At 35.9% G+C, this 26,629-nt stretch overlaps 4 protein-coding genes across 12 annotated transcripts; 2 read left to right on the top strand and 2 right to left on the bottom strand.

Annotated features, from left to right (window-relative positions):
- Window positions 1-54: 54 nt before the first annotated feature.
- LOC122567654 (ankyrin repeat and zinc finger domain-containing protein 1-like) lies at window positions 55-4,517 on the top strand. 3 transcript variants are annotated; one of them, XM_043726441.1, is made up of 14 exons: window positions 55-538; window positions 633-773; window positions 1,110-1,316; window positions 1,391-1,695; window positions 1,820-1,934; window positions 2,004-2,149; window positions 2,214-2,439; window positions 2,533-2,781; window positions 2,859-3,062; window positions 3,139-3,415; window positions 3,498-3,639; window positions 3,717-3,890; window positions 3,964-4,125; window positions 4,214-4,517. In XM_043726441.1, the coding sequence occupies exons 2-14, from the start codon at window positions 674-676 to the stop codon at window positions 4,238-4,240; spliced, it is 2,334 nt and encodes a 777-aa protein (XP_043582376.1). In that variant the 5' UTR covers window positions 55-538; window positions 633-673; the 3' UTR covers window positions 4,241-4,517. The 3 variants fall into 3 exon arrangements, with proteins under 3 accessions (XP_043582376.1, XP_043582375.1, XP_043582378.1); XM_043726440.1 differs by having other exon boundaries at window positions 57-538; window positions 2,512-2,781; XM_043726443.1 differs by lacking the exons at window positions 55-538; window positions 633-773 and adding an exon at window positions 796-820 and having other exon boundaries at window positions 2,512-2,781.
- A 49-nt stretch (window positions 4,518-4,566) lies between these two features.
- Window positions 4,567-7,483, bottom strand: LOC122567657. Its single transcript, XM_043726452.1, has one exon. It carries the CDS (start codon window positions 7,469-7,471, stop codon window positions 5,681-5,683), a length of 1,791 nt encoding a protein of 596 aa, XP_043582387.1. The 5' UTR covers window positions 7,472-7,483; the 3' UTR covers window positions 4,567-5,680.
- A 339-nt stretch (window positions 7,484-7,822) lies between these two features.
- Window positions 7,823-24,095, bottom strand: LOC122567656 (receptor-type guanylate cyclase daf-11). Of its 6 annotated transcripts, none has more exons than XM_043726449.1 (15): window positions 23,847-24,095; window positions 23,026-23,758; window positions 21,915-22,129; window positions 14,897-14,994; window positions 14,000-14,152; window positions 10,563-10,688; window positions 9,934-10,173; window positions 9,572-9,700; window positions 9,367-9,496; window positions 8,862-8,984; window positions 8,706-8,795; window positions 8,510-8,633; window positions 8,206-8,424; window positions 8,025-8,116; window positions 7,823-7,963 (listed from the first exon to the last, which is right to left on the bottom strand). In XM_043726449.1, the coding sequence occupies exons 3-15, from the start codon at window positions 22,065-22,067 to the stop codon at window positions 7,823-7,825; spliced, it is 1,818 nt and encodes a 605-aa protein (XP_043582384.1). In that variant the 5' UTR covers window positions 22,068-22,129; window positions 23,026-23,758; window positions 23,847-24,095. The 6 variants fall into 6 exon arrangements, with proteins under 6 accessions (XP_043582384.1, XP_043582381.1, XP_043582385.1 ...); XM_043726446.1 differs by lacking the exon at window positions 21,915-22,129 and adding an exon at window positions 18,225-18,492; XM_043726450.1 differs by lacking the exon at window positions 21,915-22,129.
- A 438-nt stretch (window positions 24,096-24,533) lies between these two features.
- LOC122567663 (ester hydrolase C11orf54 homolog) lies at window positions 24,534-26,355 on the top strand. Of its 2 annotated transcripts, none has more exons than XM_043726464.1 (7): window positions 24,534-24,683; window positions 24,830-24,935; window positions 25,016-25,114; window positions 25,185-25,363; window positions 25,449-25,710; window positions 25,788-25,954; window positions 26,106-26,355. In XM_043726464.1, exons 2-7 carry the CDS (start codon window positions 24,857-24,859, stop codon window positions 26,277-26,279), a joined length of 960 nt encoding a protein of 319 aa, XP_043582399.1. In that variant the 5' UTR covers window positions 24,534-24,683; window positions 24,830-24,856; the 3' UTR covers window positions 26,280-26,355. The 2 variants fall into 2 exon arrangements, with proteins under 2 accessions (XP_043582399.1, XP_043582398.1); XM_043726463.1 differs by having other exon boundaries at window positions 24,624-24,754.
- Window positions 26,356-26,629: the final 274 nt, after the last annotated feature.

Here is a 26,629-nt window from a genome sequence, read left to right as displayed (position 1 = left end):
GAGTCGATAATATTGGGAATGATGGTAAAATAATAAGGGGCCTCTAAAGCCTCTGTTCTATACTTTGTGTTACCGCGATATTATCCAAATTCTAATAGAATCCGTCTATATTTAATAACTAGTATTTTTCAATTACATTTTTACATTTCCTGCAGTTATTTAAACACTACATTGATTACAACATATGTACAAAAGATAATATATTTGATGATGCAATTTTCTACCTATCATGACTGAATTAAAATAGATTACTATACAGTGTGATTAGTATTTAAATCTGAAAGTGTATATCCTATTTATAATATTAAAATTTTACTACAATCAAACTAACTATTTTCTTTTTGAATGAAAAAGTTAGTGACATTAACATAAGTGTAACTAATTACTGAGTGACATCGGGTATCAAACTGCATAGTTCAATCTTGACGTCTAATTATCGTGAAGTAAATTATACATATAATATACGTTGAAAAGATAGTAGAACCACGGTTTATGCGACCGTGAGTGGAACGTTGTGGTCCTCCTATTACATTATTGGGTAATCAGAAATTTTCTTATCATTTTTCATTTCAAATTAAAGTATATTATATCTTTTTCTTTATTTTATCGGTGATTATGCTTCATTTTTTCAGGCTTACATCGTCTTTGATTAGAAGTTTAGATAACGTAGATAATGGATCATCAAATATTTAAAATATACAACCAGGAAGACTTTAACAGAATCACAAAGGGTATTAAAGTTGCACAATGTATGCAATCGCGATCGTCATCTGGTAATTAAGCTTAGGATATATATCTATTTTTATTTAAATGCTATTTGGTACGAATTTATGTTTGTATGTGAATACTTGCTATTAAAATTTTTACTTATATTTTTTAAAGCTAAGGATATCTATTAATCACTTTAACTATTTTGTTTATTCACTGTTTAATTACGTCATTCGAGTTGATTGATGTTTCACAATTTTCAAATATATAGAAACCATATGTTTCTAAGGTTAAAGCATTTTCTTTCTACGAATTCGAAAATTGCAAATGATTAAGAACGATATTATTGGTAATATAATGGACGAATTTATGAAGTGAAGTTAAAAGCATTATTATATTAGTTTCAGGAAGTGAGAGAATGATAAGTCAACTTGATGATTTAGTTGTATCTGATTCTTTAAGTTGTTCATTTTGTAATACTATATTTGAAGATAAAGCACAACAAAGACTGCATTATAAGTTAGATTGGCACCGGTATAATTTAAAACAGCGTTTGAATGGATTAAGACCTATTAATGAAGATAAATTTAATCTTTTAGCTGATGAAGGTATCACCAAAGAACTTAGCTTTTTTTTATACTTAATGTATACTATGAAAAACATATCGTTGTTAACATTGTAGGCAATGTTTCAAGTTTATCTGGAAGTGATGTAGAATCTGAAAATGAAGATGAGACATATGCCTCAGAAACAGGATATGGTCATTGTGAAAGTAAAATCTCCATTAAAAATAAGAAAATTGAAAAAAAAGGAAAAAATGCAGAGTCAGTTTCTGATAGTTCTGATACAGAATATTGTGATGACATTATCAAAGAGAAAAAAGTTGAGGCTTTATTAGTCACTGCAAATCGTCATTCAAAAGTTTTTTTTGAGAATGATGATGGAAATATATTTAGTATATATAGATGCTTACTTCACAACAAGAAGGTCTGTTCATTTATAGTAGTAGACATGCTTGTCTATGATATTATTCTGTAATTTGATCTACTTTGTTAGAATCACTTGGCGTGTCTATACTTGCCAGATCAGGAGAGATGCAATTACATTTTAGGAAATTCCAGAGGTAGACAATGAGATGATTGCTCAGGCACTGGACAGTGGGAGAAAAACAACATGGACTGTCATCATGATTGGTGGAGGACATTTTGCTGCAGCTGTGTTTCAAGGTATTAGTTTTAATGTATAAAGAAATATCTTATATACCGGAATTATAAAGAAGTATCTACCTGCTTTAGATGGGGAACCTATTGTGCACAAAACATTTCATTCTTATACAGTACGCGCAAAACAGGGCTTTGCTCAAAGTTCACGTACAACAGCTAATCATCCAAAGAGTGCTGGAGCTAGTTTACGTCGTTATAATGAAGCATCTCTCCTTCAGGTATAAAATTAGTGAATTTAGATAGGAACTATTTTCATCATATTCACTAACTATTTATTTTCAGCATGTGCAAGATATACTTGAATCATGGTCATCTCATATCAGTAATTCCTCTCTAATTTTATATAGAGCAGTTGGTCCATATAATCGTACTGTATTATTTGGAGGAAAAAATCCACCTTTAGATAAAAATGACTTAAGATTGAGGCCACTACCTTTTCCTACTCGTAGAGCAACATTTAGTGAAGTTAAAAGAGTGTATGACATTTTAAGTTCCATGGAAATTTATGGTATGATTTTAATATTGTGTTTCAAATATTGAAATATGTTCATATTTATCTTACTAATAGTGTATGTTACAGGCTCTGCATCTGATTTTACAGATTCTTTTCCTATTTCACCACGTCAACCTCTTAGAAAAAAAGTTTCAAAAGCTGATGTATCTAGCGAAATTCCGGAGAAAATAGAGAATGTAGAGTATGATTCTAATGCTACCAATAACGCACGTAATCCACAAGATAGCGATAAGAATAAAATTCCTGCTCAAGCATCTCCCGAAAGACAACATAAGAATTCTCGATCTCATATAGATAGAGCAAAACCAAGAAAAAGTCCATGTCGCCCTTTACCCGGTACGAAAATTAAAATATTTTGAATATGAGATACAATTAAATAATTAATTGAATTTTCATTTGATCTCGTATTACAGATATCATTGCTAGGTTAGCACAATCGTCTTCGGAATCAGAATTGGATCAAACAGGAACTTCTAATATTCCAATGGATGTTTCATTAATTGAACAAGAATTGGAAGTAGAATTTAATGAAAATTTACTTGCCTTTCAAGATACTGTGCCAAGATATATGAAGAATAAGAAAGCTCGTCGTCAGAAGAAAAAGACAAAAAAAGATGGTGAATACATGTATATATATTATATTCTTTTAATGATCATATTTTTTTACATATATAAAAATACTTGCATTTTCAGAATGCGTGCTGAACGAGACTTTAACCAATGCTAAAGTTAAATTATGGTCTGCATGTAAATTAGGCGATGGTGAATTATTATCATCTGTAATTAATGATCTCGTAATTCAAGTAGAAAAGTTTGTGGAGTTGGAAGAACAAAATCAAGAGGACGTAACTGTAGATTTTAATTCAATTGTAAACAAAGATGATGTGAAGAAATTGGTAAATGATGCTAATGAAGATGGTAATACGATGTTACATGTAGCAGCTTTGGGTGGACACTTGAAATTAGTGTGGTATATTAGTAGTTAGAAATTAGTATACTGATGTAACTATTGTTTTGTTTTACAAAATTTTTATCAAGTTTACCTGTTTTAGGCAATTACTGGAAATTGGATCAGATCCTTGCAATAAAAATAAGAAGCTACAAACACCATATGCTGCGGCAAATGATAAGGAAACCAGAAATACTTTTAGAAGATTTATGGGCGCTTATCCTGACAAGTTCAATTATAGCAAAGTATTTACTACATATTTCTCTATCTTTCATTTATTAAGATGTTATTACGTATAAAATAATATGTGTTTGTTATAAAGTCTCAAATACCTGGCCCACTTACTGATGAAATAGAACAAGAGGAATTAGAAAAAAAGAGACAACAAAGAAAAATAAAACGGGAGAAAGATAAATTGAAGAGAAAAGAATTTGAACTTAAAAAACAAGAAGAAGATACAAAGCAAAGATATCTTAGTCTTAGTGACAGAGAAAAGGTACATATTTTAAAGATTAATTGTACAGCTATTCAGTACTGATAAATTAAATCGTTAAACGTTTCTATTACAGAGAGCTTTGGTTGCAGAGCAACGTATTTTAAACCAAGGGTGCACCATAATTTCACGATGCTTTCAATGTGGTGTGAATATGGCAGGTCAAGTGCCTTTTGAGTATAATTCCAATCGTTTCTGTTCTATGCCGTGTCTAAAGGAACATCGTCTTCACAACAAAGTTGTTATCTGATGGCGTTTTTTTGTATTTGAAACCGCAATTTATGTATGTTTTCACGACCTAGCCTTATTTTTTTTATCAAATACAGGTTACGAAAATGACGTATTTCTTATAAAGGACTAGATTTAAATGTATGTATACTTCTTTCAATAATGAAGAAAGAATGGAATAATCATAATATAATGATTAAAAATTAGGCACTCTGTGTTCAAAATAACATGGATATGTAAATTTAGGATATTTTATGTTCTGCAATACACGTGATGCATATTTATTGTGTTGTTCAGGTAAAATTTCTTGCATGTGTGTTTCAAGTTTTGGGAAGAGATTATAAAATGCCACTTGATGTACGTACAGGAATTTTTATAATAATATATGGATTTTAGCAAGAATATGATAAAATATTTTATAATTCATGAATTTCATTCATCTTCCTTTCTGAAAATATGAGATATGCCAAACTCATATTTGTTAAAAATTAAATACATTTTATATACTTTTCACTTTGGTTACATCTTTGGTATAACATTTTTAATTATATACTAAATGACATACATAAAGAACTAACATTTTGTGTTTACGATAAACAGTAACTAACTTTCACATTCATGACCGCAATATTACATTCATTCCGAGTTTACGATATTATAACATTACATCGATTACGTTTTACCATTATAATATCATAACATTGCAGTACATATCAATATATAATGTAACGTTCATGCGAAGAACGAGCCATTTGGATTAATTTTATAAGGTTGAAATTTAATAGGAATTTGAGATGGCATTCACACGTGAATCTCTTTGCTGACTAGTATAGAAAAAAAAGAAAATATAAATTTTCCAACACTCATACTGTAAAATCGTGGGAATTTAATATCGGTGGTATATTGACGAGAAAATGTACATTTCATACGGTTTATGTATTTGACGTGCTAACAGTAGCTAGAATATATTTTCATTGACTTTTCATTCACAGCAGTAAGCGTTAAAAACTTTTATATTTTAGACACGAATTATGAATAACGAAAATAAAATAGAAACCGGTGTTTGGAATTCCTCTAAAATTTGTTAGCTATGCATTTTGTAGCAAGCATGACTGAATATAATTCAAGTATTTACAAGTTATCTTAATTTTATTCGGATAGAAACAACACTCTTTGATTCGAATGAAAATAATACATAGAGATCCAAAAGTTGTCTTCATAAATATAAACCTTTTTCCAGTTGATTTCTATCGGTCACAATTATTAGTTCATGGTGTAAATAACAATATGAGAAAATATTTGAGATCGGCATGTCAGTTTTCGTTATTTCGTTCTCAAAGTGTGCTTTAGGCTAATCAAACTGTTACCTATTAAGATGGTCTTTGATTGGTAACTACTGAAAATATTAATTTTTATAAAATTGATACCGTTTGAATGGTTTAAGTACAGAATACGAAATTTTTGTTAATCTCTCACTGCATCAATTTATAAATGTCATAGATTAGTTGGATAAAATTTTCTTGTTTTACCTATTCTATCGTTATGATTAGTATCGTTAGTTCAATTTAAATGGACGTGGAGTCATCGGAATCCGTATCGTCGCATTCATCGCCATACAGTCCCTGAATATTTCCATCGATCCAGTTGTTATCTACCTTTACCTCATACCTGTTCTCTTGAATTTTATTCGAAGGGAGAATTCTTACGTACGTGTTCTTCATGTTCTTCAATTCGGACTGTATGCCGGTGTTCTTCAGCATCGGACTCCTTTCACCGCTACTCACCGACTTCGAACGAACTTTATCTGTAATTTTCTCGCCTTCCACCGATTCCAAAGAGCTTTTCCTTCGACTATTTCTTCTGTTAGACTTTTCTTTGTTGCTCGTCGTCTTTCTTCCTACTTTTGGACTTTCGCTTTCTAAATACTTTTTAATCCACTTCGGGGTGTCGCTCGAGTAAGACGATTTCTTCACGTACTTTGGATTGGCTATAATCATTGGTACGTCTGTTTCTATCACCGTAGTAATTACCTGTTCGTTTTCGTCAAAATTACTTTCTAAATACTTCTTCTTCGGTATCGCGGACATGCTTATCTTTCCAAGTATCGAGGAATTGTCATCTGTTTCGTACGTGTACGAGTAATGTTTCTGAATATGTTTAGGTTCATCAACAATATCGATAAGAGCTTCCGAATTCGAAATTTCGTTCTTTCGATTTTCTTCTTTCTCATCTTTCCGAAATCTTTCCAGAGCCTCCTCGAATAAATGTTTCGGTGACTTTCTGCCAAAGTCGAGAGGTTTGATCGGAGAAATTATACTCTGCCTCAGATTGCCTGTAATACTGTGTCTTTGCCTTGTTGGCGGATCAAGCAATCGACGTAGACTCGAATTCCTTATTTCGGGCACCGACATTCTTTCCCTGTTAGGAATCGGTGAGACTGATCTGTGAAGTTTGCTTGTCCTAAGCGTCGTCTGACTCTTCTGTTGTGTTGTAGCTGGTGGTGTCGAAGCAATTGCGGTCGTTATTTTATTTAATTCGGCTGATAATAATTGTCTTTCACTTGGTGGTAGGATCGGAGTTGTGCTTGCCACAAGTACACTTCCAAGGCCTTCTCTAGCGGGACTTTTGAGTTTACCTCCAGGAATTCCTACTTGTTCGTCGATCTTAGGTTGCTGGTGTTCACTGATAGGTGAACTAGCTATCGGTAATAGTCTGGACCGAGTCACATCCTGATTACGTGTCAGTTGACTGTCCAAACTAAATCTTTGCTTCGGCGTGCCTGCTATTAACCTAAGATCGTTTTGCGTCTCTAGTTCCGGTATTGAGAATCTATCTCGATTAAATTTCGTCACAGCCGACTCCTTGAAGTTCCTATATTTAGCACCAATGTCTAACTGCGACAGACGATCCCTCTGGCTAGCGTGTATGGCAGGAGAAAATCTTTTATGCTTGGTAGGCGGTGGAGAGGGAGAATGGAAAACCATCGTGGGTAAATTGAGATCTTTCCCTGTACTTAGGCAAGGTTGAGATAATCTCTGTTGACCACGACCAGGATGGTAATCGCCGATAACTAAAGTGGATTGAGAAAGGCGATCTCGTTTCCCTGGTACATCCTGACGTAAGATAAACCTTGTTACGTCCGGTTGAGACAATCTCGAGGTACCTTGATCCATCGTTAAGCTTCCTCTCGAGCTTCCTCCGCCGAACGGCGCGCTTCGTGCTGATAATCTTTCTTCTTCATTAATACTATTATCCCCAGAAGCTGCTTTAAGACTTGTGTAAGACAATCTAGAGCTACGATTCATCCCGACAAAATTGATACCGCTGAAGCTCAAGTTCAACGTAGGTTGAGACATTCTTATACGGCGGTCGGCCGAACCTCCGGATCTTTTGTCGTGGGATATCAGGAGAGTGGGTAGATTCGGTTGGGAATAACGACTTCGTTGACTCGCAGGAGAATAACTCGGTGGACAAGGTGTCGTTGATTGAGTTCCTTCGTATGTCACGGAGTCCTGAGACTCGATACTGGACTGCGATTGAGGTGGTGGCTTCACGGGAGTAATATGAAGATTCGGATGAGACAGTCGGTTCTTACGACCTTGAGTGGGTTTCTTTAAGTGGTCGATAAGGTTGGGTTGCGAAAGACGGATGTAAGGAGTAGGTGGTCGATTCAGGTACCAGAGGTCCCGTCGGGAATACGGTTCGCATCAAAGGGTACCCTCTTCGCGTAAACGGCGTATGAAAACTGGTCGCACATCTTCGAAGAACGAGGGCAGATCTAATTCCGCTGCCCGTGCAATTCCACCGTCTTTGCATTCCAGCCAGTATGTATCCATTAATCCCTTCCCCTACGAAATTAATTTCATTCAAGGGCGTTGTCCGATTATAAATTTTAAATAAAATATCTACCTTGACATCTACCAAACCGCGATGTGCGATTTTGAAACCTCCTACCGCATCCAAAGCTTTCTTCATTTCTAGGCTAATATGTATTCGTAGCGCTTCGTATAGAACAAATGAAAATTAAAATTAAGTTGTAGAAAAATATGCGTTTAATACCAAAAAGAAAATAAGGAACTTGATGAGATACCTTCTCCAGTTGATTCCATACGACTGGCCGTATTCACAGTATCCCCGAAGAGACAATAACGGGGCATTTTGCTTCCCACGATACCAGCAACTACGGGTCCTGTATGAGCGCCGCTTCGTATTTGAAGACGTTCACCGGGCCGTTTTGGTACTTGAAATACCGATGAAGCTGCTAGAAGATCGAGGGCCATTGTCGCTATTTCAGATACGTGTTTGTCCCCTTTAAAATTTCGTGTCATAAATCTTTTTGTTATATTATAATAAGTAGAATTTAAACAACAAAATTGAGTAGGAAAGGATTTCACCATTTCTAACAGGCAAGCCAGAGGCGACCATATATGAATCGCCAATAGTTTCAACTTTGTACACGTCGTAACATTCGATACGCGCATCGAATAACTTGTAGATCGAATTTAGAAAGGTGACAACCTGGAAAAGCGTAATAATTCAAAGTACAGATAAATCGAGGATAATTTTATACAGGATAGGAAAGAATTTTACCTCTAAGGGAGTATTCTCCGCAGCAATTTCTGTGAACCCAACAATATCGCTGAAGTATACGGTTACTGCTTCGTAATATTCCGCTGGAACCTGCGGAACAAAGGAAACGTTTGTATATCAACAACGTAATATTTTTCAAACGCAATTGTTAATTACCTGTTGAGTTTGCTTCAATTGCTGTGCGACGCTAGGAGGCAACATTTGAAAAAGCAACGTGTCACTCTTCCCTTTTTCCTGCTTCAGTTCCCGAGCCTTTTGCGCTAAATTGGCTGCGTACATCTAAAATATTCCAACGAAACATCTAATTATCAACGCATACGGAATCGGTTTATCACCCATTAGAATCGTTAATGGCGGTGAGGATTAAAAAAATGAGATCAAGCGGTGATGAAAGTCTTTAATTTCATTATCTTGCTATATTGCGAAGTAAAAGAATTATACCGTTGTATCGGTATTCGATTGAAAGGAACAGAAGTGCACATCACTTAATTGGAATTGTCGATGCTGCAGCCAATAAAATACTTCTTTCGCTTGGAAGATTGAATATTTCCAAACGTTACAAGCAGATAAATAAATTGAAGTTTAAACCTAATTACATTACAATTATGAAAGGAATCAATTATATAAATACTATATCAAGTAAATATGTGTGTTTACTTACTTGTATCGTTGCAACCGCATTACGTACTAGTATTATAATGATAGGAGAAACGACCAACACTAGCACGACTATAGCTATCCCAGCAACTTCTTTGTTACTCGCATCTTGTAAAGTTGAATTCACATAATCCCTGTTCAATTACAATTACACTATTCAAGTTATCATATAAAAACTATATTTTTCCATTACTCTTACAAAGATTTACCGGATCATGTGACGTAATTCTCGTTGAAGTTTACGCAGCTCATCCACATAAGTAGCCATTGAATCGAAATAAGCGATAGCATCATCAACACTCGGTTTCCTCTTCTGGTTCTGGAGGATTTCATCTCGTCTGTAATGTATGTTTTCCAAACAAACCTTTCTCCCTTATTTCATGCATTTTATACGCCGACGCTCCAACTTTTCACTCATTCATTCTATTATAGAAGTTACGCTTATATTTTGAAAGTCTTTTCTAGCTGTTCGACAAGTCGAAAGTTTGCCTAGACTTAAAAAGCCTCTTCCCCTCTCTCTCTCTTTTTTTTTGCTCTTTTAAATAGTTTTCTTAATATGGTCGTTGCATACCTAGATTTAATTCTTCCATAGTCTGACATGGAGTTGGTGAGTTCTGCGTAAAAATGTTTGAGAGAAGGCACGTATGTGAGAGATCCAGAGAGGAGATCACGTCCAAGAATATCGTGGCGAACGTAGCTGACGTAATTGTCCCCCACAAGGGTTCCACGTCCAAAGTAATTGATTCCGTACACGGAAGAAATACCCAAGCTCTCAATACTCTTCAGCAAATTTTTAAAAGCAATCAGATACCTGAAATGCCGATTATATATGTCCAATTGCACGAATCCAAATATTTTTTACGTAATTCTTGAATCGTCAACATATATACATATATAAAAAGGAAAAAAGACAAATTTTACTATGTTACAAACTTTAAAATTGATTTTTATTTTCGAAAAGCTTCGAGAAACTCGATGCACTTTATAACTCTCTATCCCACTTTTATAAACTTTCTTTCTGTTAACTGAAAAATTGATTTACTTAACTGAATCCTGAAGTTATCTACCCTCCCCTTATACTTTCTGTCTCATGTTGCTAAAGAAATGTAATAATATTGATATTTTACGAGAAATGTGTATGTAACGTACACGTGCTCGGTGTGTTTTACGATAATGTTAACGATAAACATTGTTCTTTACCTCCAAACTCCACTATTATCCGTCTCTTTGATCTGATTAGTCAGATGGTCTAACATCGCCGCGTTCACGCTCGTATACCACGTCATCACTTCGGTAATGCTGCTCTCTTCTGAACTTATCTTCTGCCTGAGAAATGAACAAAACTTTGTACTCAGACTCGGCTAACTCCCACTATCCATAGATTAGAAATTGAATGATGGTGTATCCATTGTTTCTTATAGACGCTTTAAGGATGAAACCTAACAAATAGGGGTTGTATCGATTTTCCGAATTCTTTTATTGCTGGATCATACTTTCTCTTTCATAGAATTCCCTACTTTTCCCTTAATTCATTACGCATAGCAGAATGTACGACTATCATGAGTAAGGAATGGGCACGGAACTCTGAACAGAGATTCTTGTTAAGGAGAGATACGTGGCAGAGGAAAGTTGAATCGAGTCGACAGATAGTGAAGGTATTCGTTGTATCGAAGTGGGCTTTTAGTCAGAGACATGATAGTCATAGAACGGCAAAGAGAAAGCAGAGGAGAAGTGGAAAGAGGGAGGTGGGCAGAGGGGTCTAAAAATATTGTCTACTGCTCCAAATGGGCGGTCACGCGCTCATGTGTGACAACCTCATCCATTGCTCATAAAGGTAGTTCGACAGAGAAGGCCGAGGAGCGAAAGAGGAAAAATGACGTACGATTTCTTTGAGCGAATTTATTACAGCTCCGTACTTGTGTGTTATTCTCATTTGACATTTTAATGAGACGCGAACATCCACTATACGAGGTACAAACCTTAAACTTCCTTAAACTTTAGTATTCTAAATCGAGTGAGTACTTAGACTGCCTGTTATAGGTATTGTGACGCAAATCAAGATTTTGAGAATTTAGATTTAGCCATCTGTTTCAACTCCTAAAGGTATCATTACCCTTTAGGTAATGTGAGGTACTAAATAAAGTACAATTTGTTTGAGTTTTCCAATAAATGAAACAAGTAAGGGTTCTAATATTTATGATTAGCAAGAATTTTTCAGTTGACACACTTTCCTTAATTAATACCCAATAAATAGCATTTAAAAATCACTGCAAATTACGCGACTAATTGTTGTTTCAGAAGTTGTCGATAGTTCAATTACATATTGCAGACTCCGTTGCACGGATGCAGTACGAAACAAATGTTATTAGATCGTTTATTGGTCGAGATGAGACTAGCCATGACGATAAAAGCTAGTTAGTACATTGAATTCTAATTAATTAATTAATTCGGTTGACAACTGATGGATCGACAGGCCGAAGATTAATAGAACATCGAGAATCGAACTGTGTCATTTCGTCTTCGATGAAATCGAGTTAACACGGATCCTTTTCCTCCTCATCATCTTTGTCAGCCACATAATATCTTCGCTGGCAAAAGAAAAGGATTGTTAGCGGCTTGTTACCGGTGCTCCCGCTGACAGAAATGTGTTCTATTATCTGACATTTGTTCGTGTAATAGCCAACACGAAAACCACAAACCCTCGAGTCGATCAATGGAGAATTTCCTATACAAGAATGCCTAGAATCCGATTTCTAGATGCCTAGAAACCGTTTTGGTACTGCAAGAAATCAAAATCCTTCATATTCTTCGATTAGCTTGTTCCTTAATCGAAACTCTCTTTTGGGTCCTAGAGAATTTTTTATACAAAATGTCGGAAAGTGCATTTTTTTTTAAATATTCGACAAGAATTTGTAACAGAAATTGTTTATACAATGAAGGTAGATGGAAAATGAAATAAATAATGGTTGATCTGTTGGTTATTAACGAGCTTCGAAAATTGTTACATGAGAACAATGTACATCTGCGGTCACGTAGAATGGGAAATTTCCACTACATTAACACGTCGTCCTATATAATTTATACGGGAAATATGACGCCCTTAATTAGTATCGTTCGTGGGATAGATTAGTAATGTGTTATTACTAAGGCTCTAAATCTAATCCTTTCCTTAATCTCTTCTTGATATTTTGTAAGAAGATATCGTAGATCAATCTTTATTCAAATTTCACGAGTTTTCATGCCTTTGTATAACAAATCAATTTTGGGAACTACGGATGGAAATTATTCATAACGGATACTTTGACTCTTGGGCTTTTATCGATTTATCGGGCACCCAGTAACGGAGCCTCCCGTCGTTTTCAGTTCGACAGAATGAAAAACATGTTTTCTGTAAATATTCTTGTATTCGCATATTAATGTCATTTCATCGTGTTTCCGTTGGGATGCAATGAGATGTAATCTCATTTTTGTATCTTGGCAACCTTAACATAGATATCGATGACGCGATAGTTCGAAGAAAACGAAAGTTAATAAATTTTCGATAATGGAATGCTTATTTGCTTTTTTCGTCGAGATGTAGCGATCGCTCGTCTTAGACTCGGTCTTGGAAAAACTGGATCCTGGTTACGTATTTTTATAATCGATCGATATACCAAGACAAATGCGACACGACGGTGCTATTATAAAAGCATACACCGTTTTACCATACGTTCCACACCATGCGGATTATCTTTGCCGCACCTTTTGGCTCTCCCCTTCTAATTAGATGATCGAGTAATATCTACTATTGTAATATCACATGCTGTACTTGTAGGTGTATAATAATTTTAATACCCTAATATTCTATGCGACACGAACAGGAGAAATATGATCGATTGATGAAATTTCGTATCGCTTGATGTATCAGCATTTTTTCTTCTTTTATGTATATACACGCGATATTAACGTTAAAATATCGCTATTTTTATCGCATCATGTTTGATGTATCATGTCTAAATTATTAATATTATTAAAATTTCTTCAATTCTATTTTTGCTAATGAGTACTAATTATTGTTGCATATATCGTAGATTATAATAGAAATGAAAGTTTACGAGCGTTAAAAGCAAAATACTGGATTGATCGGATATCGAAAAAGGAAGTTCTTATATTATCGAGCTGCAAGGAGAGGTACGCGGAAGAGGAAAATTGTCCACTTCGAGGTTGAATGGAAATTCAACAAGTGTCGGAACGGAGACCGGAGGGAATAGAGGATTGCGCCGTAACTTTCCATATAATCATATGTTGCTAAGACAAAGGCTAACATCAGAAATGCACGAGTATACTCCCATTAAATCCTTTTTATCTTGCTATCGGCTTTAAAATAATCTTCCCCTTTGACACATCGCGAATGACTAAATCAGATCCTCCGCTTTAAATTTCCAACAGCTTAATTTAGCAATGGTTGCCAAAAGAGATGTTGAAGCCAAGGATGAAGAAAATCGTTATTGTTTAATCGATTACGTCAAGGAAGTTATGGTAATTCAGGTAAAAGCCATTAGACACATAACGGATCTTCTGACGTCATTAGTGATGCACGTGGATTCTGTCTGGAGTAAAGAGGGCCGGTATCGAGTATTTGCTAATCGATTCCTTACCTGAAATCCTCGAGGCGTGCTTGGAAGGCCTCTTTGCTGACCACGTCATAGGTTTGCGTCTTGCTCTCATCCCTCGGTACCGAGACCAGGGGCCACGTAGTCATGTTATGAAGAGCCTGATCAGTTATGGCGAACCTCTGCGTCAAGTTCGACCTTCAACAGACGCAAGAGACCATGGCGTATTAGTACTGCGTCGATAAATTGGCGGAGAGGCTGTGGTTATTTATTTGTTTTAGTTCGCGTTGCCATTCACAAAGCCGAGACGTTCCTGAAGGATTATGGAATTATTTTTACCAGGGAAATTTCGTTAATATTTTACAGAGTTTCCCTCAGTTCTATCAAAGAATCGAAGCGGAAGGGTCAGGTCAATATGTCACGTTTCACCGATCATGCGACTCTAATCGCTGAAACCTTGAATTTACGAATACCAATAAGTACGAATCGAAAGTAAATTAAGATTTAGAAAATCGTTTAGATTAATCTCATGTGATTTCTGTATTCGTTATAATTCTCCTGGCGTGAATCTTTATTTCGATTGGAAACTATTTAGGTCGAAGACTGTTTTCGCATTCTAAGGAGCGACTGTTTTCTCGAAATGCTAAGAAAAGTGTATCGTGTCTGTGGTGCCTTGATTAGAGGATATCCTGCTTGCTCATCTGTTTTCATTGGCCTGTACGTTAAAGGGTTCCTCCTCTTTGGACAAATAGCTTTTGTCACTGAGTCACGTATACCGAAAGATCAAGCGATCTTAAAGGCTTCTGGTGAACAGTAAAACGATTGTACAGCATCGTGTACGAATCTAATGCATTTCGTATGATACTTTGCGACACAAATTCAAATCGTATATCTTTGATATCGATTCAAGAGAAAGCTTAAGAACAGGCTGCATGATAATACCTTAGAGTGCTGCCATTAGTGTAAATAAAGAATGCAACCTCAGATCTTTCGAGCTGCATCCGCGTGACAACCTTCCCTAAGTCTGTGGCGATTGTTACCTGTAAAAAGTTAAGAACCATAATCAATCAACGTTTGACAAGAAAAGAATAAAAAATAAACAAATTATTAGAAGAAGTTGCAAACACGTGACAACATCGAGGACCAAATATCCTCTTAAAAATTATTACATAGTGTATTACTGTACCTATATCGCTGAACAATTAAAATATCAAAATGCATGAAGACCAAAGCCTTGTCAGTCATTAGTCAGTGTTGCCGCCGAGTTCGTGAAACTTCCGGAAGGAGATGAAACTAATCGTAAGGGAAGGACAAAGTGGACAGAATAGGGCGAGTGAATACCTCTTAGGTACACATTGTCTGGTCACTCGAACTTCTAAGTACCTAAATGGCCTTCTGTTATACTTGTGACGCTTCTACGTTTCATACATCATTTCAACAATTATAGATCGGCTGTCGTGATAAAGTGTCGCAAAAAATGATGGTGAAATACCGCCTCTTTTTCGCATTTCAGGATACGAAGAAGCGACATTATAAAACGAATGGACGTTGGAATTTCTCGATTAATGCATAATAATGAATAGTCGATGAGTCTCTAAAATTAATTTAATCTTTATCGTTTTCAGTGTCATCTAACAATTTTCAATAATGTACAGAGTGTTGTTGACACATTCGTTCATCGAGAATGGGGGAAATTCGAACGAAATAATGTCAGATTTGCACGTCTGGTATACTAACATTTTATAGCCAGTACGTCAGGATTAATCGCGACAACAGACGTTCTCCGACTGTATTGACTGAATCTCCGTCACGATAATCTCCATCGTGGATTAAAAGTTGTGAAATTATTAAAAATTCCCAAAGCTTTTCTCTTCTATAATACGCACTTCTAAAAGTGAAATTGAGGTCGTTATACAAAAAAATGATCTCTCCGTAAACAAATTTAATCATTCCGTGGTATTATAAACAATTTAATTTTTATCAATAAAGTATAAGAAAAGGGCGATGACTTTAAAAGGCAAATGAAATTCGTTCTCTTCGATTCTCCTATAGATTTTAATTATGGAGGGCGTGGCAGAGCAGCAACGCGAACGGGTATAAAACTCTCGACACGCTTAGCAGGACGACAGCAAACACCGGGAACGATGAAGTTAGGGACGAGGACAAGCAAGGAGGAGAATGCGTCCATTCTTTTCTGCCTTTCCTCATGCTACGCCACCGTGCTCGTCAAACAAGTAACTCGAGATCGAACGGTGCACTCGAGACTACACCCCGTTTCGATAAATTTCGATCGGATCTACCACTCTCCTTCTTCGTCAACTCTTCCAGTACTACGCTACAATAATGATCATCCAAGAACCAGGCGAGCCTACTTCATTCTAATATGGAAATTTTTTCGACGACAACTAAGAGGGAAATTGACATGTTCACTGCGTACGGCGTGGATCTTAATCAGCATGTATCTAGATTATGTATAGTATCGACTGACACGTGAACTAAAAATCACGGAACTATGAAAAAATATTTTGTGGCGATCTACATCAAACGCATATTTAAAGTCTCACGATACAAAGACGGGTATTGTATGAAAATTATTTGTCAGCATATACTATTGTAGGAAATGAAAATCGTATCTTCACTTAACCATTATCGATTACTTATGTAACGATCGGCTTCTCTGTTGACAAGATTTTTGATTTCATGGAAGACAAGAATCGAAACTCGAAAGAGGGGAGGGAAGTTCAAATAATTATTCGGGTCTGTTTCGAAAAGATTGCACGTCATATGTTTTTATAGTTGTGACGAAATAAAAGAGTAAAAGAGTTGTTGACTCCTCCATTAACTGGAATTCCATTTTCGTGGATCGATCGTTTACTGGTAACAATACGGTTCTGTATGAAGAACCATTGTGAAGAACTCGATGCACCATGAAACAATACCTATGTACCTTTGTTGATGACCAATGTATTGTGTTATGATAGAATGGGTTATTGCTAGTTATTTACATCACAATAGAAAATATCATCGTTGATGGTATGTAATCGATAGATCGATATTGACGACTAACGAATCGGAACGAAAAAGTATCTTTTCCTGAAGAACACTGTCACCGATCGTACCATAAAAAAAACTTATTAACGCATTTTAATTCCCCCTGAGAAGGCGATCATGCCTCTGGATATGTTCTCTCGCCGATCAGTATATTGAGCTTCGACGCGCAATATTCGTTACCGTGCACCGTTTTAATTTACCAACAACATGCCAATCGAAAGCATCGCTTTAAAAAACAGATTGATTAGAAACTCAAGTATCGATTACGAGCATTGGTAATCAACCAATGTAACCCATGGCGTCATTATTGAACTCGCTATTGAACAAATATTAACGTCAAAAATTGAATATTGCTACGTTTCATGTTTGTAGAACTGACAATGAGTCTCGTTAAAATTTAGCGTGGCCGGCATTAAGGAGAACGAATATGTATTAAAGAAGGTACTGAGCCGGAAAATGAAGAATCAGGGTCAACAATAAAAGGGTTTATACCGATTTGATAACCGTCCTCTGCAATAAGGGGACTCTTATCCGTTTAAAAGGAGCGCAACACGGTATGGTGGATAGAATACCAGAGAACAGCGATAAAAGTTTCCTAAATTACATCGTATTTTTCAGTGTAGATAACCCCAGACCGAAAAATATTTCCGACCATTTTTGTTGAACGCATGGAATTCTTGGAATCACGACAAATAACAGTTGATAGTCATTCCCAGTCGTGCAGCATGCAGTGACACACAATTTGTGTCCAATTTGACAAGTGTGTGTAATCAATTTTTGAGAAGTTACTCCACTATAGAGGTATTAAAAATCATTGTAAATTATAGGCAAAGGGTTTGCAAACCGATACGTTATCATGACATATATGCCTTTTTTGTTGGAACAATTGAAGAAATGGATGTAGAATGCATCGACCACGCTTGAAAGAATGAGTACGTAGGTGTGGTGCATATTTACTCACTCCTTCGTTACTGTTGGATAGTTCGTTGATCGATTATTACCATTAATCGTACGTAATACTACGCCACTATGTGTATTCCGAGAAAAAATAAATGTTAGGAAATGCTACTTTCTGATCCATAAATTTACGTGATCTTAAATCTCGGATGAATTTAGAAAAACTTAAGGTGAATTGAAAAAACAATTACGAAAGTGTATAAAACTAATCCACGGTGCGAATAAAATATTTGATTTAAGAAACATCTAGCCCCTAGATTACCTGCGTTTCAATGTCAGAGACCTCCTGCCGATAGATCAGAATGTCATGGAGGGTGTTAGCTGTCTGAACGATCAACGCTAGGATCGGTATGAATGGTAGCACCAGCATTTGTAGCAGTTGAATTCGTCGTCCACGGCGATGAGCCGGATCCGTGGCACGTGCCCAGCAGGACTTCTTTCGGTTCGTCTTCGTCGCCGAGACATCGTCCGACGAGAGACTCCTCACCGAGCTTACTTCCGCCACGCACGAGCCATTACGCGGTGACATGCTGAAATAATTTCACCGTTTCCCTGAATTCCTAACCGAAAGTGAATCATTTACTTTGATCGTGGTCATAACAATACAGTAACTACGACAAACAGCATGGTGCGTTTCATTAGAACAATACTAATGAAAAATGTCAATTAAAAATACCGTGATGCCTTCCCATGTCACGCACGATATTCGATTTTTCGTCTAAAGGAGCATCGTTGATGGTATAACGCCTTGGTTAATGGCAGGTGCAGAACATGCATATACGCATTGAAACGTTTTTGAACACGAAACGATGATTGTGTAAGTGAGCGTGCGTGTACGCGCTGCAAGCGGGGCAAGTATTGTAATTAAACTATGCAAGCTATTTTACACTTAACTACATTAAAAGAAGACTATTTACGCTCAACTACACGACACACAAGAGCTAACCTGTGAGAGTAGATTACGAGTAGTTCTACACCAGCGTGCGCGTGCAACGTTATACACTACTCTTGCGCTCGTGTATAATTCGATACGAGGCCACGAATTTAATGGCTGACAAAATGTCACTATATCCGTTGAGCTTTTGACTGTCGAGCTATCTCACATATCGATGTTTTATCCTGTACGAATTTATATCAATTTATTTTTCCTAATTATTTCTTTGCCCATGCATAAAAATATACATATCGTTCGTGTCGTGTCCTTTTAACGCTCGATTACGATATATGCATCTTTTGATGACTTTTCAATGCCACAGACTACCTTTGTTTCCTCCTAATTCGCTAGGGAAACTAAATAATCGAACAAACGAATAATGAACGGGGATGGCCTCGAGAAGAAAGAAAGCCTTTGACATCGGCGTGCACGAGCAACTCCTTTGATACACGTGTTTTTCCTCTATACATCGTGAAAGAAAATCAAGCGTCTAAGGAGAGGATCGAACGAACGGTTGAATAGTAGACTGATTGTCACAAGTATACCGTCAGACACAAATTAGTAAGTCTACTCCCACCTTTTTGATCTCCAACCAAATGCTTGCAATCGCGGCGATCTGTTTTTATCTTCTTCACTGCGAAACGCAGGCAACGAACGATAGTTCAGTATGAAAACACGGGATGCGCATTGAAGCTTCTCTTCCCCTCCGGTTTGCCTTTCCAGTTCGATGCATCTTTCGATTCAATTAATTCGCAGGATCGGGAAACAACGTTTAACCATCGAAGAACGCGCGATAGAACAGCAACAGAGAAACATTGCTTACAGCTGACTTCCGTAAACCGCAGCCTGAACAAAATGATCGTCGCTGACGCGCATTGCCTGTTGTTCTCTGAATACAAGGTAATAGTCTCACAACAGCCAAGCAAGTTTAAGACCATAAGACCCTTTTCTTTCTCTAAACTTTGCACACAATGAAACTAACTGCCGTGAAATCAAATCTTTAAGGGTGGAAAGCTTCCACAATACTGTTGTTACACTCTCCGCAGTTTCTTTAATTTCCGGAAATAACGATAAGGATGATTCGAGTCAGATGGACGATGGAAAAGGTCACAGGCTTGTCTCTTTCGTAAAAATTTCTTCTAACAAAAAACTCGTCGGTGTAAAAATTTATAGACGAGCTATTATCCAGCATCTTAAGCAATACTTCATAATACATATTCCTGCTAACGACTGCAAGTGAATTGAGTATTAATTCGAACAAATACGAAAGTATCACGCGAAGCACTTATTGACACAGAACAGCAACGAGACTCAAGAGACCAGGAGAAAGACAAATTCACCTGTACATGTATTAGATATATGTTTAATGGAGAACAAAAACTTCGATGCCAGAAATAGGTACTGTGCCTCAAAGAAAATATGTCAAACTGTACTGTTGAACAGAGAAAAACAATCGCATAAAGCGAGGGAAGAATGTGGGAAGCAATCTTGTGAACTGCTCTCGTCGTAGATTGCTTCTACCATAAATTTTGCATAGTAACCTGTAACATAGTTTGGAATCTTTCATGAATTCGGGCGAATTCCAATATAAAGACTCCCATGCATTGTGCAAAGCAGAATCGAAGTGGAGGAAACTCGATCCACGCATGAATTATTATTATCAGACGCGATGGTCGATCAACGTCCTCATCGAGGAAGAAACTGGAAGAATAAAAGGGATCCGTAACAAAGAAAGCTCATAGCCTCCTACAGGTTTCCTTCGAGAATGTAGACATGTTGCAGATACGTGTAACGAGGCTTTCCCTTCCAACCCCTAGTTGTTGTTGTCGCTTGGACGATCGGAATAACGCCATGCTAGTCGAGAGAGCAAGCTGCAATTAATGAACCGCAGGGAGGCATGGTGCAAGCCTGTCCCATACTTGTCGTAGGAGGCAACCCACCATTAGATTATGCACCGTTACTGTAGTGGTTTATTGCCATGTTACTACACACGATGCAAAGGGAATCCACGTCGACTCGAAGAACCACATCACGGTATCTACTCGGAACCGCACCTTTATAATTGCATATGTCGTGTTACGCTATAAGCGAAACCTCGTGAAACGATTTACGCTCTACTACAACTTCAAAACATATGAATGACTCTAAATGGATCCACGATTTACGTGTAATTTGTCGAGTGACGGAGATTAAAAGGCCAGAATAGATATACAACTTGGAATAAGGATTTGCTAGATTTTATGGGAACCTGTAAAAAAAAGTAGGATTATCGGTAAATGGCTGGGTTGAAATATCGTTATTCGATATACCGGTTATGAAGGAACTAACTTATCGAAAATCGTATAATCGCAAAGCCACGTAATCGGTTACTTCTGAGGCTTTCCACGTACTGGTTTATGAGGTCTATCGCTAAACCGCATAATCACCACGAAACCATAAATCCATCAACAAAGAAGGTAGACGAGTATGATTCTTCCATTGCTGAAAGGAAGTTTAAAGAGTAGATGAATGCATTGAGCTAGGCGACGCTGCTTTATTTTGTGTAAAGAGAAGATTCCCCTCTGCGGAAGGGGAGAGCCGAAATTAACAAGTGGAATTTTCTTAAAGTGCGTGGGATTGGATATTAAGTACGTGGAGTACCAAATTTTTAGATAGGTGAAAAGTAAATTTGTTTAGCAAGCATGGACGACGACGCGTATAAAAATAAAACAAAGAAAATTACGGGAGTAAAAAGTTTGGGCAAGAAATCGTCAAGGGGAAGCCTGCTATTCTCGATTTAGCCAGAGAATATTTGCTTATTCCTCGGCTGCATAAGCTTGGTAACTGTTGAAAAGTCACGAATCGACCGACGACCCCTGAAACCATGATCAAAAGCTCGAAGCAGGAAGCATCGGCACGGCAGCGATTTCTGAAAAGCTAGAGGAGGTGAAAGCACGATAGTGGAAGATATCCACGGATGCATCGATGCAGCCGAAGTATCGTGTAGCTACTCAATCGCATGCAAACCGATATACTCACTCGTTTTGTATGGTGAGCATGACTGCAGGGGCCACAGTGTCCACCCTCACCTCGCGCGATCTCTCGCGATTCGATGGATCCGACTTCGGGCCTGAATGACTTAGGTACAACCAGGCGTATTATCTCATAGAGGAGGCTGCTCTCTCTGTCCATTCAGTCTCGATATAAAGGTACGCGGGGAAGGGGCTACTATCAAACCATCTCAATGGCAACGACTACAAATAATCTACGAGCTGCAATCTTACGTACATACGTTGCGCTCCGCTATCTTGTATGCACGACTAAATGCTATCGTTTTTTTTCATTTCGGATTCACAAGATTCTCCTCCATTTCTATCAATTCAATCGATCGTCGTCACATTACGCATTTCCACGGAATCCCGTGCCATTAATGGGGAAAATCATTGTTATCCTTCCTCCTTCCTCTCCTTCTTCTTTTTTTCTTCTTTTTCTTTTCTTTTTTAGTGAAAGAATTCTGATACTAGGGAAAACTCGGCAGACTCGCGGGAAAAATATATCAAGTAACTTTTTGCCTGTGATTTATGTCATATCGAAAGAAGTAAATAGAATTCGATATAATCAACTTAAATTTGATTTTGTTCTCGAAAGAAATTCAGATTCATCTGAAATTTGACTCGTAAGCGGAGTAACTAACAAGTGATCTTTGAATCTAGGAATACAAAATAATCGCCGTTTTCTGGCAGTTTTACATTACAATTAAAAAAATATTATAGCTGCGAAAATTTTGCGAAACTCGAGAATTGTGAGAAAGAACAGATAGAAGGAAATAGGAACAATTATTTCACAGACATTAACGAGGTACAGTTTGGTCCGCAGCATGCAAAATTTTAGAATCTGGCTAGAATATAACGACACTTAGGTTAATTACATGCTACAGTGATAAAGGGAAAGGAGAATGTGAACGGGGTAAATGATTACATTAACATCGAAGGAAGATACATACGAAAAAAATTAAATAGACATTTGATTTTAAAAAGATCGCATGCCGGTTCCTAATCGTGAATAGATCCGTGGCAAAGAAACAAGAGTGTCCATCAGTACGAGCAACCACGAACAACCGGTGTACGTCAATAGAGAAAATTGCTCTTACGCGTGTTTAAACGAGGACCACGAGAGACACGTGGTTGAAGTCACGAGGACGTTCCTCTCTCGTGGTTAAAACTATCCTCGTCTCCTTCGCTCTTTCTTTCAGTTTCCGCTTCCTCTTCCCGCTCAACGGTACTTTGTCCCTGTATTTTGTTCGTTATTCGGTTACACCAATTGTATCTAACAATTCTTTCTCTCCTTTGATCACAATCGATAATTTTCAGAACTATTCTGTTAATTCTCTAATCTTCCTTTTAAGCATTTAATAATATTTAAGGATCTTTTGATCGAAATATTTTGGTGCTTTTCTTTTTCTCTCACCCTCTCTTTTCTTTTCGATTGTTCTCTTACTTCGATCTTAATTCAAGGATTTTGAATATAAATATTCTCTATGATTTTTTCTTCTGTTCCTGATTTTTAAATATTTCGTGATTGTATTAAATTATAAAAGCAAACACGATGAGAAGTATTCGACGTGATTTGAGATTAAAAAGTCGATGTAGAAGCCGAAAGAACAAACAGGTACTTCCGCATGGAATGCGCGACCGCATACTGACGATGTGATCCAGGAACGTTAGCTGATACACGATAGACTCCTTCGACGTCCAATGCGCATCCACGACAACCCTACCGAACACCAACGTGTTCCAACCCTCTTTTCCGACTTTTACATCGGATCCCTTCGACATAAGGCTGACACAAGTTAAATTATAAATTCTCTTGCAAATCCAATTTATCTGTAATGTAGTAGAAAATAAAAAAATATAGCACTCCTCTTTCCCAAACTTCCAATTCTATTAACATAACTATTAAAAATCGACTTACTTAACATATGTATCGGAACATCGTGCATAGAAATATTTTAAGAAGTTTTCACATTTCTCTATTTATATACATAAAAGTGCATAAACTGCAAGATTGATTTGAAATATGATATTGTAATTATCGATACGAGAACTCATAAACAAATATCAATATCATTTAATGAATTTTTATTTAGATTTCGTTGTTTGACACACGCGAATATTTCAATACTCCAATAAAACTGCATTGTGTTGCCATCTCTGAAGGAAACTATAAGTAATTTATAACACGAAAGTTTTTGACGTCAATCGACAATTTTGCTATCTTATCTGTTTTGTACTTGACATTTTCTCTTTGTAAACTTCATTTATCTTTTTTGCTTGCACTTATTTTCATCTTCAATAAAAATACGAGACTGTATGGAACTTTCCTACATTTATTATCTTCAATATAATTTAGTTATATAAATTTCTAAAAAATTTAACAAATATTCCATAGTTCTGCTTCTGCCTTATTACTATATTATTTGTTTTAAATTGTTTAATTCATTAATATCCGAATTTGGTGAAACATATAAAAGCTTTTGAATCTTATAAAAACTTCAAAAATTATTTTTTTGATTCGGCAGTGGCAATGTCAAGTAAATCTTTCGCCAATATTTTTACATATTAAGAAATACACGTTATATTGAACATAACTATAAATTGTTCTACATATCTCTATAACGGAGATTCCGTATAGGAATTATTATAATTGAAGATATATATGTATATGTAAGGAACTGATTTATTACACTCTTATGAAATAAAAGGTCATGCTCAAACACATGATTAGATAAATCAAGTTTCGCTTGACGAAGTACGTTCAAGATCTTATATATGTATTACGTTTCTTTCATTTACTCTCTCTAATTCAGTTCTTATTTACAGGTAACTTCAACTATATTTTTACTTATATTTGAATTATTACAAATCTATACTAATATCGTAAAAACAAATTTTTAGGTAATTTTATATATCAATATATCGATTATGACTACTTTAAATCCCAATGAACTTACCATAGTAAAAAGAGACCTACATGTTCCTTCTCTCGATGAAATAAAAGATGGTAATTCTTAACTGAAATATAATCTCTATTTATAAAAAGATTTCGTAATGTAATATAAATACACATATTTTTTTTAATAGTCTTAAAAGAAGGATTGATTAAAAATTTCGCGGATGTAGAAGTAGAAGTTGTCAATTGCCCAGATTTAACAAAAGAACCTTTCACACTTGCTGCGCCAGGTAACTAATGTTTTAAATATTAAATATCTTTTGTATTATTTTAAATTAATATATGAAATTGAATATTTAGGATTAGGTGGCAACCCAACATTACTAGAAATTGGTGGACCAGCATTTCTTCTTCCTACTGTACAAAAAAATAAATTATATGACATCCAACAACTTTTGAATCACTTACAATACAAAGGAGATTCTTTTGTTGCTGGAGCAGGAGCTGGTCCATGGCCATATATAAATTCCAATTGTGAGGTATAACAATTACAGTAAACTCTTAGTTATAAATTTACATATTCAATTTAATTATTTCCTAGATAAATAATTTACTTTCTTCTAGCTTATAATGAATTTAACTGTTTCACCATCCAGTGTACAAAATGAAACTCGTATTTCATCTGTCGATACAACAAATGGAAATTGTGTGCTTCAAACATTACCTAATACTGAAACAAGACTTGCTTTATTAGCTAATTTGTTTGTTACTGGAGGGAAACCAGGTAAAGTTTTAAAAGTCCATGCTAAAAAACGTACTGGAAATAATGATTTTATTGCATCTATGCAAAAAGCAATTGCTCTGCATTATCCAAATAATCTTGTTGGTAAGAAATTCTATTATTAATAAATATACTTGTGATAGATGCAGTTAAATTTTTGTATTAAATTTTTACAATTATAGGATTAGGAGGAACGTTTTTAATGAAAGATGGAAAAGTTAAACAGCATGTTATGGCAGACTTCTCAAAAACTCCATTAAAGACGGAAGCACAACTTAATAACTGGTTACACTTCTATAATATGTCAACACCCCTAATAGCTGTTGGTACATTTGTCAGTTCTGAAAGTGTAAGTAAAGTTATATAAAAGTAGATGTTTTATAGTTACAGGATAAAGTATCCAAACTGCATTTTAATATTGATAATAAATGATCTAAAATCTTATTTAGTCTATTATGTGTATTGTTTCACATTATATCGCGTATGAATTGTAATTTTAGGATTTAGATCTTCGTGTTCAGCATTTCCACAGTTTTTCCCATCACGGAGAGGGTGGACATTATCATATCGATACAACACCAGAAACTATTGAATACTTGGGATATTTCAACTTGGGTACTACACTTTACCGTGTAGATAAACCACTAACTGGTATTCAGTTTGGAAAGGATTAATTGCTGTTATATAATTGTATATACATTTTGTCTAAAAAGTGATGCATAAATGTTTATGGTATAATAATCTTACAAACATATTTCTTTTACTAACTATATAATTCTAACTATATAATTCAAATTATTTGAAAGGAAAAATATATTTTTCAAATTATTTTACTATCATAATAAAAATGATCACTGAAATAAATCTATAAGGTATATGAATGTATCTACAGGCTCCTTCAATATCATAACATACTCAATATACAATTCATTTAACAAAAAATATAGATTCCAGTTATTTATATTAAGTTACATAATTATGAATAGATGTACTTATTTCAGTTATATTAATGAATACATTAATT

This window comes from Bombus pyrosoma, linkage group LG5, assembly GCF_014825855.1.
Source record: "Bombus pyrosoma isolate SC7728 linkage group LG5, ASM1482585v1, whole genome shotgun sequence".
NCBI lineage: Eukaryota > Metazoa > Arthropoda > Insecta > Hymenoptera > Apidae > Bombus > Bombus pyrosoma.
The sequence above is the reverse complement of the archived record's forward strand: the minus strand, read 5'-3'. Positions and strand labels throughout refer to the sequence as shown.

Bases quoted from the DNA above. Each gene is read 5' to 3' on its own strand.
- LOC122567663 (XM_043726464.1), top strand. From the start codon at position 24,857: ATGACTACTTTAAATCCCAATGAACTTACCATAGTAAAAAGAGACCTA. The intron at 25,711-25,787 runs GTAAGAAATTCT...TTACAATTATAG, and splicing joins TTATCCAAATAATCTTGTTG to GATTAGGAGGAACGTTTTTA. The intron at 25,955-26,105 runs GTAAGTAAAGTT...TTGTAATTTTAG, and splicing joins CATTTGTCAGTTCTGAAAGT to GATTTAGATCTTCGTGTTCA.
- LOC122567657 (XM_043726452.1), bottom strand. From the start codon at position 7,471: ATGTCTCAACCTACGTTGAACTTGAGCTTCAGCGGTATCAATTTTGTC.
- LOC122567654 (XM_043726440.1), top strand. From the start codon at position 674: ATGGATCATCAAATATTTAAAATATACAACCAGGAAGACTTTAACAGA. The intron at 2,782-2,858 runs GTACGAAAATTA...CTCGTATTACAG, and splicing joins TCCATGTCGCCCTTTACCCG to ATATCATTGCTAGGTTAGCA. The intron at 4,126-4,213 runs GTTGTTATCTGA...TATCAAATACAG, and splicing joins AACATCGTCTTCACAACAAA to GTTACGAAAATGACGTATTT.
- LOC122567656 (XM_043726445.1), bottom strand. From the start codon at position 21,934: ATGCTCACCATACAAAACGA. The intron at 9,497-9,571 runs GTAAATCTTTGT...GTAATTGAACAG, and splicing joins GAATTACGTCACATGATCCG to GGATTATGTGAATTCAACTT. The intron at 8,425-8,509 runs GTGAAATCCTTT...GAAATTTTAAAG, and splicing joins TGGCTTGCCTGTTAGAAATG to GGGACAAACACGTATCTGAA.